The 15751-nt window shown below is 50.1% G+C and overlaps 1 protein-coding gene across 1 annotated transcript; it reads right to left on the reverse strand.

The window, feature by feature from the left end:
• Positions 1 to 10691: 10691 nt before the first annotated feature.
• On the reverse strand, positions 10692 to 12428 carry FOXG_06696 (uncharacterized protein; the record flags this gene model as incomplete). Its single annotated transcript, XM_018385364.1, has 4 exons — positions 10692 to 11284; positions 11760 to 11785; positions 12046 to 12161; positions 12303 to 12428. The coding sequence occupies 4 exons, from the start codon at positions 12426 to 12428 to the stop codon at positions 10692 to 10694; spliced, it is 861 nt and encodes a 286-aa protein (XP_018242681.1).
• Positions 12429 to 15751: the final 3323 nt, after the last annotated feature.

Raw genomic sequence — 15751 nt, forward strand, 5'->3', positions numbered from 1 at the left:
TTCTTTGGGCTTCTGTCTTGCGATTCTTCGTAGGTAAGCCAGCGTCGGTTGAGCGCCTTCGGGCTCTGGGAGCGATGACGCTGCCTTTGCCAGCTTGTCGGCCTGTTCGTTGCCGGGGATGTTGGAGTGCCCTGGCACCCAGCGAACTTGGATGGCTCCATGCGATGTCGTCAGAGCTTGGAACTCGAGAAAGACGTTTTGAGAGGATTCAGAAGGAGTGCCTCGTAGACACGTGGCGGCTGCCAGGTTATCTAGGCAGATGAATATATTCTGTGTTGCTAATTCTCGCAGGTTTAGAGCAGCCTTCAGGCCCTCAAAAGCCCCGGCAGCTTCAGCATCGAAAACCTCAGCAGGTCCGAGGCGACCTGATCCGTCAAAGATGGGGATATTGTTGTTTATATTGCGCAGTAGTGCTGGGTGAAAATGTATTTTTATGAAACTTGGTTGTTCATTATTGAGCTGAGAGTTATTCTCGGGTTTATATCTCTAGATGATTGTATCTAGGACTTTGAACTTTAAATCTAGGACTTTCAGACTAACAGTCTGAATCCTGAAGGGAAGGGGATTCCCGGATTTTCCAACACGCCCCCATCCACCTTGTCTTCAGGGCACAGAGTCATCGTGGACTTCAGTACTCCAAATAATACGACCTGCTTCCTCGATCGGACATGCACTGACTCGAATTGCTTCTAGAAAGTGACCGTGGCTGACGGCGTTCAATGGTTTAGTGAGTCCGTCTGCTACCTGCTCATGTGTGCTGACGTATTGCACATCAATATTCCCGGCTTCAACTTCTTCTCGGATATGGTGCTCGGTTAACGGAATGTGCTTTGTCCGTTGGTGAAGCTCAGGGTTTCTGCATAGCTTTAGGGAACCCTGGTTGTCGCCGTTCAGTGGGATAGGCATATGTAGCGGAAGGAGCAGTTCAGAGAAGAGGTTCCTAGTCCAGGCCAATTCTCTGGCACACTGGGAGAGTGCTGTATATTCAGCCTCGGTAGTCGATAGTGCCACTGTTTCGTGCCGTTTGGCCCTCCATGAGACTGTAGATCCTTCAAGTTGAACAAGCCATCCAAACGTCGATCTTCCCGTAACAGTGTCGCCTTTCCAATCCGAGTCGGCCCAAGCTGTGATGCTCCAAGCGGATTCAGGATCTTTCTTGACGCCCCCAAGCACCAGGCCGTGGTCTCTTGTCTGCTGTAGATAGCGGAGACCTCTTTTGATCATTCGTGAATGTGTTGGTGATGGATTCGACATGTATCTTGAGAGTACCGAGAGTAGGAAAGCTAAATCGGGTCTGGTTTGGGTCATTCCATACATCAGCGAGCCGGTTTTCGAGCTATAGTCTTCTCGTTCTTCTGGAGAAGCCGAGTCGCCATTGTCTCTTGGTTGCAGTGTCGAGAGTGAATTTCGCTCCATCGGGGTCTTGACCGGTCGACAATCCTCTAAGCCGAATTTCTTCAGTATTCTGGTAAAATATGCATCCTGGGAAAGGTAGATCAGCCTTGAGTTCCTGTCTCGGGTTATTCTTACTCCAAGAAAATGGCTGGCGGGACCGAGATCAGTCATTGTGAAGATCTCTCCCAGGCGGGCTTTGTACCCTTGGATTGCTTCCTTGTTGCTGCCCATGATGAGGAAGTCATCCACATATGTGATGATGATCACTCCCGTTGTGGGATTGTGATATACGGCCGTGTCAGACGTTACTTGTCGAAAGTCAAGGGATTCCAAGGCCTCCTTCAGCTTCTTTTGCCATTGCCGAGGCGCCTGTTTGAGTCCATAGAGGGATTTGATCAGTTTGCAGATCTTCTCGGTTGAGAATCCTGGCGGACGGTCTTCTGGGTGTTGGTCGAAATACTCTACAAGCCCTTCCGGCATTTCGATGAAGACTTCTTCCTCGAGGTCCCCTTCCAGGAACGCCGTCGACACGTCCATCTGCTCAATCTCCCAGTCAAGACAGGCAGCAACGGTGAGGAGGATTCTCCAAGTCGCCGCTTTGGCAACAGAGGCAAAGGTCTGGTTGTAGTCAAAGCCGAACTGTTGTTCAAAGCCTCTGACCACCAGCCGCGCCTTGAACTTGTCGAGGTTGCCGTCCTCGTTTTTCTTGACCTTGAATACCCATTTGACGGTAAGTGGCCTATTGTGAGCTTGGTTGCGGTCCAGCATGCGCCAAGTTCCTTTCGTGAGGAGACTGCGCAGCTCACTGTGTATTGCTCTGAGCCAATGCTCCCTTTGCGGACCTTGAAGCGCTTCAGTCATTGTTTTGGGCTCAGTGATCACCTCTTTTCGGAGATCGGGCAGCTTAGCTGATGTCATGGATGTTGTCGTCTGTCCATGCTGAGGATTATGCACCTCAGCATGCTGAAGATTGTTCACTTCAGACCTTTGTGGCCTTGGAGTCTTTGTCTGCTCCGTGACGGACTGTGGCCGGCTTGAGATGGGAGCTCCGTTCTTGCGGATTTCCGGCTCAACATCATGCTCAGTTTCGGTCAGGAGTTCTGTCTCCCCAACCTTTTCGTAGAATTGTACATTTGCAGAACGGACGATCTGATGTCCCTTCCTGCGAGAGGGCACCCAGCAGGTGTAGATCTGTGAACCTTCCATGCATAGGTAGATTCCAGCCTCTCCTCTTGGGCCAAACTTGTGTGATCTCAATCTTCGTTCCTGCGGTATGTGTATCGTGACTTGTGAGCCGCAGATTCGTTCTCCGGACAGATCCGGCTTGTTGTCTTGTCCGGGGAAGGCCTCGTTGAGAAAGCTTTCCATGGGAGTGAGGCCATCAATTGCCCTGGTGGCTGTCACGTTTGTCTTGCGCACCATATCTTCCAGGACCAATGGCCAGAGCTCTATCGGGATTCTTTCCGATTCCATGGTTGCTCTGACTTTGTCAAAGATGATGCGGTTAGAGCGCTCAGCAACTCCGTTAAATTCAGGAGTATATGGTGTCGTCTTGATGATCTTGACGCCGTGAGTGTACTCGAGGTTTTTGAGAGACGCACCATAGAGCTCAGAGCCGCCATCCATTTGGATTGCGTACACTCGGATGCCATACTGAGTTCGTATCTTGGAGATGAGCTGGCCTAGAAGTTCCGAAGCCATCCCCTTCCTCGTGAACGTGTAGGCCCATCTCATTCTATGCCTGTCATCTGTGGCAATCATTCCCCATCGTTCGCCTCTAATGCCCGGTGGATTGACTTTGAAGGTGTCAACATGAATGAACCCGGCCCTGGAGGCTCGTTTCCGTTTATTTCGCGGAGTCCATCGTAGGGCCTTTGCGATGTCGCAGGCGAGGCAGTAATTGAAAGGCTGATGGTCGTGGTGGCCGTCACAGTACATTCCTCTGGTCATTTTGGCAGTCTGTGACACCTGATATGCGTTAACATGGCCGAGTCTTCGGTGCCAAAGGTCGACATTCAGGCATTGGTTTGATGAAGCAGTGTGATGATTGCATGGTTCTGGCTGGAGTTCCGAGACGGCCTGGTTTGAAACAGTAGTCTTTCCGACCTCAGTGTTCACGTACAGACCGTCCCTTCCTATGCGGAGGAGACCAAAGACATCTCCTGTTGGGTCGTACATGTCGTTCCCGTCTATCCAGCCGCCGTTCTTGTATAGCCTGAGTCCTGACATGACATTTACCGGAAACTCAGGGATGAACAGCGTGTCTTTGAGGTTAATTGTGACCTGCTCACCCCATTTGTTTATGAAGCAAATTTTGACTGTCCCCTTACCGAATGGGTACACCTTCCCACCGCCCGTAACGAGGACCGTTCGGGTTGCAGGCTGCAGTTCTGTGAATAGGCTTTGGTCGTTGCAGATGTGGACTGATGAACCTGTGTCGAACAGCCATTCTGCGGTTGAAGAGATGTTATCAAGGGAGACTTTACACGTCTCTGTATTGTCCATAGGTAGCTCGTCTGAGACGCTGTCTTCAAGAATCAGAAAAGATCGCTCAACTGTCATGTGATTTGATTCCTTGATATGGAGATTCTTGGTGCTGTCGCGTTGAAGATCATGCTCCATGAGTTCCTTGGCGAGACGGACTGCCCAGTCGGGTCGCTTATCCTTATGGGCGAACCAACAATCATTTTCATGATGTCCTCTCTTCTTGCAGTTCGTGCAGGTATGTTCCTTGTTCTTGCCGACTCGATGATTGGTTTCCTGGCTAGACTTGTTCGCGGCTCGCTGGTTCTTTGAAGATCCTCTCCTCCGGCCACTTGCCTCTTGCTTTCTTGCGGCCGGGCCCTTCCTTCCAGTCTTTTTACTGTGAGCCCAGTACGTGGAGGCAGTACCATGACTGTCATCATCATCTGATGACCTGTTTTCATCAATGAGATCTTGCTGCATTGATCGTAGTGTTGGCGGATGCTCCGAGCGTAGGAGAGCGCGCTGTCTGGCAGTCCAGTCAGGGTACTCGTTCTCGCAGGCAGTCAGATAAACAACCTTTTTGAGGGTATCTGAGATTGGTTCTTTCTGCTCGAGGAGAAGTTTGACGAGTCGTTCAAAGTCGACATTAAATTGTGGAATTGTCTCGTAAGAGCTTGTTTTGATCCGGATGAACTGGTAAAGTGTTGTCTGCAGAAGAACTGGGCCCGTGCCAATACAATAGGCCTGGAGAAGGTTGAACATCTCCTGGGGATTCTCAATCCCGACTAGTTGACTGAGTGCTTCTCCAGTGCAGTTACCTCGGATGGAGACGGCAGCTTTTGCCGCCCTGATCTTTTGATCCATAGTCTGCTGTTCCTCGGGAGGGTAATCACCAAAGACAGCATCTTCGAGGCCATTGATCCGAAGAATGGCCTTCTGAGCTGGGCAATATTGCTCCCAATTGGAGGGGCCGCCTAGCTTGAGCTCTTGCGGAAGGAAAAGAGTATTCTTTTCAGAGATGACCGTGGTACTGTCATACATTGAGGATGGTGTGTGGTCTTGACCTGAAGCACCAGGTTGCGACGATTCGGATGCAGGCGATACTCTGATTGTGTTGCGAGTTCGCATGGTGGAAGGTGGGGCTCGTCGTGACGTCATCTTGAGTTGAAGTTAAAGTTTGGTTCTTTGATTCAGAAGAGAAACCCGGTGTTTGCTAACCCGGGCTCATAACCTGTTGTTTATATTGCGCAGTAGTGCTGGGTGAAAATGTATTTTTATGAAACTTGGTTGTTCATTATTGAGCTGAGAGTTATTCTCGGGTTTATATCTCTAGATGATTGTATCTAGGACTTTGAACTTTAAATCTAGGACTTTCAGACTAACAGTCTGAATCCTGAAGGGAAGGGGATTCCCGGATTTTCCAACAGATATTGTTCTGATGGATGGTGAAGCCATAGCTGGCAGCCCCTTCTGAGGAAAGAGAGCCATCCGAGTATACGACCAAGGTGAGCGGGTCGAGAGACTCGACCCAGCGGGAAAAGGCGTCAGCCGATTTGTCTTTAGACGCTGTCTGCAGTGGAGGCATCTGTTCTTGATGGAAGCATCGGTAGACGAGTTTCGGCCGCGTGCAGGGTGCAAAGAGTTCGTTTGCACGTCGAAGGCGCGTCCTGAAGCTGCTCTCTGCCTGTGTTTGATATCTTCGTTTGATGAGGTCGTGGTAAGTAGGCTGTCGGGGCGGGCGCGTTCGGATCGCCAGAGGATGAGCTTCATCCAGCGATTTGAGTCGTGCGGAGAACCTAAGTCGCCTCGCGTCAAGCAATTGATCGACTGGTGGTATCCCGCTTCCTCTGTGGAGGACGGTGATGGGTGTCGTCTTCCAGACGGGAAGAATGGCCTTCATAGCCTGTTTCATGGCTTTTGTCATTATTTGCACGAGATGCTGGTTACTCGATGGTAGATCTTTCGTAGGATGGGTCCACCGCGGCCTGGTCTTGCCCGGGTACCACGCCTCGGAGCCGTGGAGCAGCACTGGCTCGACACATGCTCTGACGGCGCCTCGCACGGCGCTCGGCAGAGGGCCGTGTACCGTGTTGGTGAGCCCCCGCAAATGATAAGCCACTGCCTTTGCTTTGGCCGCCCACTTTTCGACATGAAGTCGAAAAGATAGTCTGCTATCCAACCAGATACCAAGCCAGCGTAGGGCTGACTCGGGATGTTTCTCGATGTCGCCGTGACGTACTGCCGGCGCGGTCCTGAGTTTGCTACGAGAGAAGTGCATGACTTCAGTCTTCTTCGAGTCAAAGGAGACACCGTTCGTCGCTCCCCAGCGCACCATCTCGTCGATGGCCCCGGAAGTCATAGCCGTAGTTTCGTCTACTGTGTCGCCTATGGACAGGATGGCCGTGTCATCAGCATAACCGAAGCGACCCTGAGGGTTTCCTAGTCGGTAGATTGGCTCAGTATAGAGTAGAAAGAGAATTGGCGATACCGGCGACCCCTGAGGGAGGCCGCACTGAAGGGGAGAAGAGGCCGTGACGGTGTCTTGGTACCTGACACGCGCAGACCGGCCGCCCATGAAGGAGCCAGCCCAACGAGCCAGATAGTCAGGCCAGCCTTGTTCGCGTAGACGCAGAACTAGCCTGTTGCACATGACGGTGTCGAAAGCACCTTGGATGTCCATTGTGACTAGAGTCGCCACCTTCTTGCGTGCAAACGCTTCTTCGATATCGTGGATCAGAGCTGTCACCAGGTCTGTCGCAGACCTTTTGGGGAGCGCTCCAGCTTGCTGTGGGTGCAGGACGTTGTAATGCACCGCTGCCCAGGCTAGGCGGCGTGCGATCAGTCCAGCGCTCGCAATAGTCCAGACCATTTGGACTGTTAGTCCAGACTGTAGATCAGGGCAGGGAATACGGACGCCCGGTGTGGACGCTAAGAACGCTAGGTTGTTGGTATGGTGTTACAAAACCAGGGCACCCATGATTGTTGCTGTACCAACCATTTTATTTTGGATATTTCCGATCAATTTATTGGTGCGATCCGATCAACACGGCTCGTTTCAAGGGACGCATCATCCTAGCCGTCAATCCACGAACGCCCGTCGTGGATTGATTGTTGATTTTGGATTGCAGTCTGGACTAATAGTCCAAATGGTCTGGACTATTGCGAGCGCTGGATCAGTCGTTCCAGTCCCTTGCCAAGACAGGAGAGTAGTGAGATAGGTCGCCACGCTCGTGGCTCTGTGAGGTCTCTGCGTCCCGGTTTCGCGATCATGACCACCTCCGCCTCCTTGAATGGTTTTGGATGATGGCCTGTGGTAAGGCATCTTTCGAAGAGACGACGGACGTGTGTACCGATAATATGCCATACTGCTTCAAGAAGTTTGACTGTGATGTTGTCTGACCCTGGGGATGTATTGCCTGTGTAACAAGTCGCATATTGCGCCTCCTCTAGAGAGATTTCGGGAGAGAATGGGATCGATCTAGGTGGGAATACTGGCGTCCATGCGTTTGCGATGTCGTCCTCCGCAGTTCTTCGTTCAAGCGTGGCCTGTCGGAGTGCGTTGGCTTTATCTATCTGGCTTTCATACACGACGTTATCGACCTGTAGAGGTGGCGGCTGGAAGGCTCCTGGGGACTTTAGCCACCGGACAGCTTTGAAAACATCGCTACTGCTGGAGAAGCCATCGATGAGGTTACGCCAATAGCGCCTCTTGGCCTGACGGACTACACGATGAAAGCCTCTTTTGGCGATCTGAACATCCTGGTTGAAGCCGAGCAGGTAGCTTCTTCTGATGGCTCGAAAAGCAGCCGCGGCGTCGGCGCACTCCTCCGTCCACCAGGGAGCCGGACGTCCGCCTTTCCGTGCGGGCCTCCCAGACGCTTTTGCTGCTGATGTTAGTAGACTCACAAGTGAAGAGGCAAGCTCGTCCAGCTCCTCGGGGGTCGAATCTGTCAGGGGTATTCCTGTAGCGCCAAGCTCTACGATCTCGACGAATCGTTTAAGCTCGTCTTCCGTCTTGACTCGGATCTTGGCCGGTTGTACCGGAGTCGATCTGATGTCAAGGAAGGTCAAGCTGAGCGTGAAGTGGTCGGAGCTAGTGGCGAGATGGTCCTCGACGGTAGCTTCGGCCAGTGGCATGTAGCATGCGTTCATCGCGTGTCTCGGGTGCGCTGTAGTGCTGCTGTATTCGTATTAGCATCTATCTTAGCTGTTGAGACCGGCGATGAGATGTCCTCGCTACGTCGCAATGAAATGGCTCACCTTCTCGTTTTCATAATGAGAAAGAAGGCAGTCCATTAGAAATAATGACTGTGAAAGAGATGCTTTATTGCCCTCAGCGCACAATGTGGCCCCATCAAAGGGTTGGAGAAATAGGTACGCTTTCTGAAGCAAATCCCAATCAGCCGCTGTCAATCGATTGTCTCCGAGGATCTGCTCGTGTTCATGCATGAATTGGACGATCTGCGACTTCTTTTTGAAAAGCTTATCGAGGACATGATACCATGAAGACCACCGCGTCTCATTATCGATCCCTAGTCGCAAACCGATTTCATCGTCCCAGAGCTGGCTATTAAGCGATGAGCAGCGTGCCCAAACAGCCAGACCGTGCAGTTTACATAGCGCAGGTATGCCATTAATACCTAGATAGTCCTCATCAACATCCGATCCCGAGAGACGTCTGCGTCTTCTATTTCTTCTGGTGGTGAGGGCTTGAGAGAAGCGAATTAACAGGTCTTCACTAGTGACTTCAGATGCGGCTTCAAGTGCGGCGATGAGGGCTTCATTCGATGACCCGAGAAGGAAGGCTTGAAGGGAGAGATTGATGATGTGGCCGATGCAGCGGATGCGGTGTTTTTTTGGGGTCATAGTCGATCTACCACTCATCATTAGATTAGTCCGTCAAAAACGGCCGCCAACTTACATTAAGATTCTCTTTCAATCGACGTGCTATGGACTCCAGACATGTGTCGTTTGACGTAGCGTTAACCCCGGTGTGATGGCCGAGTTTTGGCATGATTCCGAAGGTCTCGAGAATACTAATAATGAGATCAGCTTGCCGCTCTCCAGAGTGGTTGCCGCGACATTCCGGTAGCCCTAGAAGTGCCTTCTGCAGCTGATAATCCTGATCAACCCAGTGAGCGCAAACAGCCAGTAGCGCATGACGATGTGGCGATGTCCAGAGATCGGTGGAAATGTGAATAGGCGAAGACGCGATTGCTAGTTTGCCTTTGATCTGATCTCTATAGAATACGTGATTTTCCGCAATGTGACGCATGGCCTGACGTCTGGACGTGATTAATTGATCACCGATGGTCGGATTGCATGCCAAAGCGAGATCCTTCAACTCGTTCCATTCAACAGCTGAAAAAGGAGCTCTCCGCCGTGTGAGCAGTCCTATAACAGCCTCATTGTATGCCTGCCGATTGAAAACCTGCCGAAGACTATCCGGTGTAGGAATAGATGCAAACATGGCGGGTAATAAGCGTTGATTCGATGATATCGGCGAAGGCGGCGGCGGCGGTCGAAGCTGTGCAGCATGGCGGTTTTTGATATGCTGTACAGCTGTTGCTCGATGCCCATGACTCCATTTAGGGCATAATCGGCACACATAAAGCACAGTGCCTTTGGTCTTTCGTTTGCGGCCGGCGGCAAGCGGTTTATTCTTATCTGGATACTGCCGATCCATAATAGAAAAGAAGTTTGAAGGCAATTGATCAGATGTCTGAGAATTAGAGTCGCCGATCGATGATAAAATATCGCTTTCTGAAGCCATAATGATGGGTATGAGATGAAAACTATAATACAAAAAGTTTCTGTTATTTGTGATGTCTGGGGCGATAAAAAGCTGTTACATTCAGCGATGAATTGATTTCCATAGAAGCTCTTGGTTCTCTATCTAATGAGTGGAAAATAGGTCGGTTTCTCATACCTAGGGTGAAGGGCCTCCGGAGCCGTTGTGCTGAAGAACTTGCTTTTCGGGAAACATCGATGACACCAACTGCTAACCGGAAGTTCGGACTTCCGACGCGCCAGCCAGCAGCCTTTCTGAACGGCTGAGAGACCTTCCTTCCGGTTTGATCAATGTATGACCTTTTGGTCCGTTTGATGTGACAAAAGCAATGAAAAAAGTTTACTTCAGTTATCCTGTTTATTCTGTTATTCCGTTATAACAGATTAGTGTGAGAGCTTTAACATGATAACAGAATAACAGAATAAAAAAATATTAACATGTTATACAGAACAAGCAACAGAATAACAGAACAAGTTGCCCATGTATGGGGCGACCCTAGATTTCCATCTGCGCCCGAGTTCCTCACAGCATACGTGCCCAAAAAAAAAAGCCATATAACACCAAAAACATACCATTCAGTCCCATTAAAGGGTCTATGAACCAGACCCCATAGTTTTCTTGATATCATCTCAATTATCAAAAACTCCCTAGCATAAGAACTAGAAAAACATTATGACCTAGACGTTCCATGGATGTCACTGCATACAAGAGAACCCGATCCATCCTTGGAAACGGGACAGGGCTCCCCATGTGCCAAGTATCACGAACCATGTGCCGCTGGTTATTGATTACATTAGGGCCAGCTTCGCAAGTGACCTTTTCGGGAAGGCAACCTTGCGGGTCGTGTTCAACGTGCGTCTGGTCAAACGGAGGACCTACTTTATGGTGGGAAGAGAAGATTCGGATGCGGAGGCTGAGGTCCACTTTGGCGACGTGGATGAACTATTTTACGGCTTTTGGGCGCAAATAGTTATTCTGGATCGCAATTGTAAGCATAGGAGTTTTTGATAAGTTCTCAGACGGAGGGGGCGGATGGTACTCACAGCGTCATGAAGGAATGGTATTGTGTGTTGCCAATCTCTTTCCGCACATCAACCAGAAACGACTTGACTTGATCTGGAGACCAGCCTAACGCTTGCGTAAAAACAGGCATTGTTAATGGCTCAAGAACAAGCAGCCAGTTCTGCGTCATTAGATGGCCTATGCGCTGCAACTTTTTCCCAGGATAGCACGCATTTGTCGGCGCGCCGTTTCTGGTCTCAACGATATGCTTAAAGCCTGTTTCCTGTAATAATGGCTTGAACTTATTCGGGTAGTATAACGTTGTACCAAAACTGCGCATTCCTTGCTCTAGCAGATCATTCCATTTGCGGAATGCGGTGCCATCTAATGAATGATTTGGTGACTGTAGAATTGCGATCCATTCCGTAAATTCGACCCATCCTCCAGGCTTCAGGTTGTCGAAAGTCGATTGGATTAACTTCTTCTTATCCTGAATATCGCCAAGTTGTCGAATGTGAATAAAATCGAAGTTACCGCCGCCGGTGAAGTCCCAATCATGCGTAATATCCATTGTCATAAAGCTACAGTTAGATCTGGTATAAGGCGGCTGGACCGGATTAATGTCCACGCCTAGAACGGAACAGTAAAGATGTTTTTGGGCTATCAACCAACGCCACGATTGTTAGCTTCAATGGCAATGGCACAGAAGGAAATGAACGGGAAAAAGACTTGCCAAATTCCTAAATACGGCAAAATGGCAAATGTTAATAAAAGATGCAAATCATTACATTCGTTCAATGATAAGAACTTACCAATGCCCATGCTCCAGGGCCAGTGCCGACATCAAGGACCCGCCTCGGCTTTGATGAGATAGGTGCTAAATGAAGCTGCCCTTCGAAGACATCGATGATGACGGTGTGCTGAATGACTGGCGCAATCTGTCAGCAAGCACACAAGCTAAAGAGTAGCGAGGGGGTGGCGCGCCCGGGGCCTCAATCCATACCATTTCTGGCTTGTTCTTGCTAAAACGAAAGCACATTAGCACACGAGTAATTAAGATACGTGCTATCGAAGAGTATGATTGATGGGTGAGACGGGAACATACCTGGCTGTTTGGCAGCAAGCCGTAACCTGTAAATTGTTTAATTAATTCTCGGATGCCAATGGCTTCTCAGAACCGGGAGACGGACGAACAGAGGATTTGTTGAACTTCTTCACGAAAGATTGAAAGAAAAGTTTGGAGCGTGACCCGCTGGCCCGAGTGGAACTACTTTGCCAAGTCAGCATGAGCAAACAGATGAACCAATCAGCCAATCTACCAATATGGTAGGTGATATTCGCCGGTAATGAAGAGATACTGAACTAATAGCAGCATAATGGGTAAGTCTTACCGTTCCAAAGGCCGATAACTCGTCATGTATTCAGCTGAAGAATCAGAAGAATCATCTAGATCCTCCTTGGGCCGAAGACTGCTTGGCTGATCAACGGCATGGTCTTCAATCGTAGGCTATTTCTCAACAGTCAAAACGCCATCGAATCGCAATTTGGCTCAGGGAATTCCCACATCATCAACTCCGGCCCTTGCAGCCGCTGCCGGGGAAAGCGTTTGCCGGTCCCATCCGCCCGAGCAACGTGAGCGGACGCTTACGGGTGTGCCAGGGATACTCCCGCTCTGGTTTTGGTTTTGGCTGTCGCTAGACACGCTCGAGGCATAGTTCAGCGAGGAGGCGACGGTGAGTGCCGACATCAAGGTTTGCGCAGCGGGCCTTGTCATGGCTGATGACTGCAGAACTAGGGAGTCGGTGGACCCGCCACTACTTCTCGTTGAACTTGGGTCGTGCCAATTGTCCGTTGCGTAAGCCATTTGTTGTAACGAGAGTGAAAAATAAAAGAAAGAAAGAAAGTGAGAAATGGAAAAGAAAGAAATGTCGGTAGTTAGGCCTTCGCTGTTCGATTTGCTACAGGAATTATATTCGCGGTTCCGACGTCGTCGAGTCAAACTTATCGAGCTAATGGGTCGGAATGGATGGGGTCATGTTGCTCTTCTATAATTTTTCCCTGCCGGTTGGTACTGAATCCATCTTTGTCTCGTTCTCTCAGCGGTCATCCGAGTCTAGCCCTGTCCGGTTAGCTCAGAACCCTCTGCGTGTCTCCACTAATAACGGATCAGGAGGATTCTCGCTCGCTCTAGCGCAGTTTAGAGTTTAAGGACGCGTGCCCTCGGGATCCCAGCACGCGCAAATCAGATCCGCTGCGAAAGCTCACCGCGAAGCGGAAGGAGACAATCCATCTCACAGCTTGGTTATACTCTACTGTGCCGTTTCTTGCTTGCCGCTGCTCTGGCGAATCAACAATTGATAATCTTTTTTTTTTGTCTTTGTAACAAGGGTCATTGTATTTCCATCCTCTGTAGATACGAGCAATGTCAATTATCGTGCGGGAACTTCCATGGAGCCTAGTGGCATGCGAGGCGTCTGTGGCGTCTAATGGCTTCATCAGATGCCGAGCGACTGACTAGTAATACTGGTAGTAAGCGGCTGGAGGGCTGAACAGCCAACTTCCACAATGTGACGTTGAGACCCCTGACATGTGTCCCGTCGCTCTGGCCCCGTCAGTAACGATGGGCTCCCTGTGGGGGATGCTGTTGAATAAGTGCTAGGGTATCACGTGCAAGCAGGGATGTTTCAGATTACGCGCCAAAATGGCGACGCCCTAAAGGGGCAGAGTTTAACAGAACACAACATGAATACACCAATTCACATCAATGAACCGAATACACGTAATGTCTGACACCAACAAGCTCATTCCAAAAGCTTTGCCCTGACTTGCTCGTCCTTAGCATCGATCTCAGAGTCTGCTGCTCCATCATTCTCTAGCGGCGGCTTCGACCGCCTCATACCCCTGACTCCGCGGACAGTATAGTCGAACAACTCTCCCAGGGGCAGCCATAGATGGCTATGAGGTGATGCGGGGGCGCCTCGTAAGAAGCGGCACCTTGTCCAAAGAGTGGCCTCACCGTCTTCTCTCGAACCGGAATCCCGTGACCCAGGGTCCTCGTAGCCCCGTTCTGACGAGGGCAGGCTGGCGATCAATTCAATTCAATTCAATTCAATCACACAACTGGTGGACGAAAGATCAACTAGTGAACCGTGCGAGCGTGCACGTCCCATGAAACGCACCGTGCCCACCCCTGCTTCAACTCAATCAACGCCTCAGATTGAATTGATCGCCACCCTGGACGAGGGTGTTGGGATTTTCCTCTGAAGTCTGCCGAAAATCCGCCCCCAGCCACCAACCCCTCTATCTCCCGGTTGATCCAGAGACACATAAGACATCAGGAACCCTAGGTACCATTAAGAGGCGATTTGAATCAAATCGCCCACCAAAACGGGGTTACATGATGTAGAAATTTGGTTCATATCGCTTTGGTCGAAGTCGTATAGCTAATTGGCTGAAAATTACCCCAGCTCCACATTTGGGGTTAGCTAGCGTCAGCTTGGGGTTAGTATCTCTTTGAGCGGCATAAGGCTCCGGCAGGTCACTCGCCCCACATTGCTTACTAACAACACTAGTACCTGCGGGGTACGTGAAGTTCTCGTCAGACAGCTTCTTCATTCAACACAGCCAAAATCATCAAAATCCTCATACAAATTGACCCTAATGCATCTTAATTAAAACGATGAGCTCCCAAGAGATACCTGATTATATAGATGATCACAGCTTTGATACCCTGCCTTTGAGGGCGGCTGATGACCCCACCGGCGTGCCTATTTTTCCGCCTGAAGAGGGCTGCGGTGATCATTTTCAACCTTTCAATATAGAAGATCGTGATTTTCAGATCAACCCTCTACCCAAGGAACCACTTGAATTATTCCAGCTTTTCGTACCTATTTCCCTTGTACAGTCATGGATTAAATACACCAACAGCTGGGTCGCTCACTTACTTAAAAATGCCGTTATTGACAACTGGAATACCCCCCTTTCCAAACAGTCCCGCATTCTCAAGTAGGAAGGCATCTCCACCGCAACAGCTTATGTATGGCTTGGGGTCCTTATTTACCTAGGAATTCATAGGGAAATATCGATCAAAGACCATTGGAAGTCCCCTAGCCTAGGAGATCAGCGCCCTCTTCACTCAATCATCAAGTTCATGCCGTTACGGAAGTTCGAGCTGATCACGAGGTATTTCCGCACTTTTGACTACACCAAGCTCGATGTGAGGGATGAGAGCGACCTTCCAAAGACCTTCCAAGCGGCTGAAGAGTGGTCTAATCACATACAAAGCGTGTCTATCGAGCTCTATTCTCCAGGGACTAACCTCACTGTAGATGAGTGTATGATCCCTTTTACAGGCAGATCAAAAGAGACAACAGTCGTCAAGAATAAACCCACGCCCGTGGGGTTCAAAGTCTGGGTTATCGCCCAACAGGGCTTCTTTCTGCAGTGGCTTTGGCACGTGAAGGCATCACCATACAAGGCTGTTATAGTCGAGCTACCTACACCAACGCCGTACGGCAAGAAGGGAAAGCTACGGACCGAGATTCCTCTCAACAATACACAAAGCGTCGTGGTTCACCTACTAAAAAGGCTGTCAACGCAGACACATTACCTCTTCACGGATAACCTCTTCTCGTCGCCGCAGCTCTTCCGCCTTCTTCGGCAGCTTGGCCACGGTGCCACAGGCACGGCACGCCCTAACTGCGGCATCACCACCGAGATGAAGCATATAAAAGAGACCGGAAAAGCTCCTGACGGCATAGCTTTGCAATATAATGAGGTATATTTGATCCCGACACAAGATAAACAGGTATGGACAGCTTTACCTGTATTTCCCTTACTAATTTGTCCTTTTCCTTTCTCCCTAGGTCATCCAAATCGCTTGGAAAGATAGCAGCATCGTGCTCTTCCTTTCAACTGTGCTTAGCGGAGCCCCTCACGAGCGCACACCAAAAAAGAGGAAAAAGCCCGCCAAAAGAGGCACAAAGGCAGAGTCACAGCGCCTGCAGCAGGTCTTCAATGGTGATAGCTTCAAGATAATCCCTATTCCTACTGTTGCCGCTCAGTATAACGATGAAATGAATCACGTTGACCGGGGCG

The sequence above is a fragment of the Fusarium oxysporum genome, chromosome 3, assembly GCF_000149955.1.
Source record: "Fusarium oxysporum f. sp. lycopersici 4287 chromosome 3, whole genome shotgun sequence".
Classification (NCBI taxonomy): domain Eukaryota; kingdom Fungi; phylum Ascomycota; class Sordariomycetes; order Hypocreales; family Nectriaceae; genus Fusarium; species Fusarium oxysporum.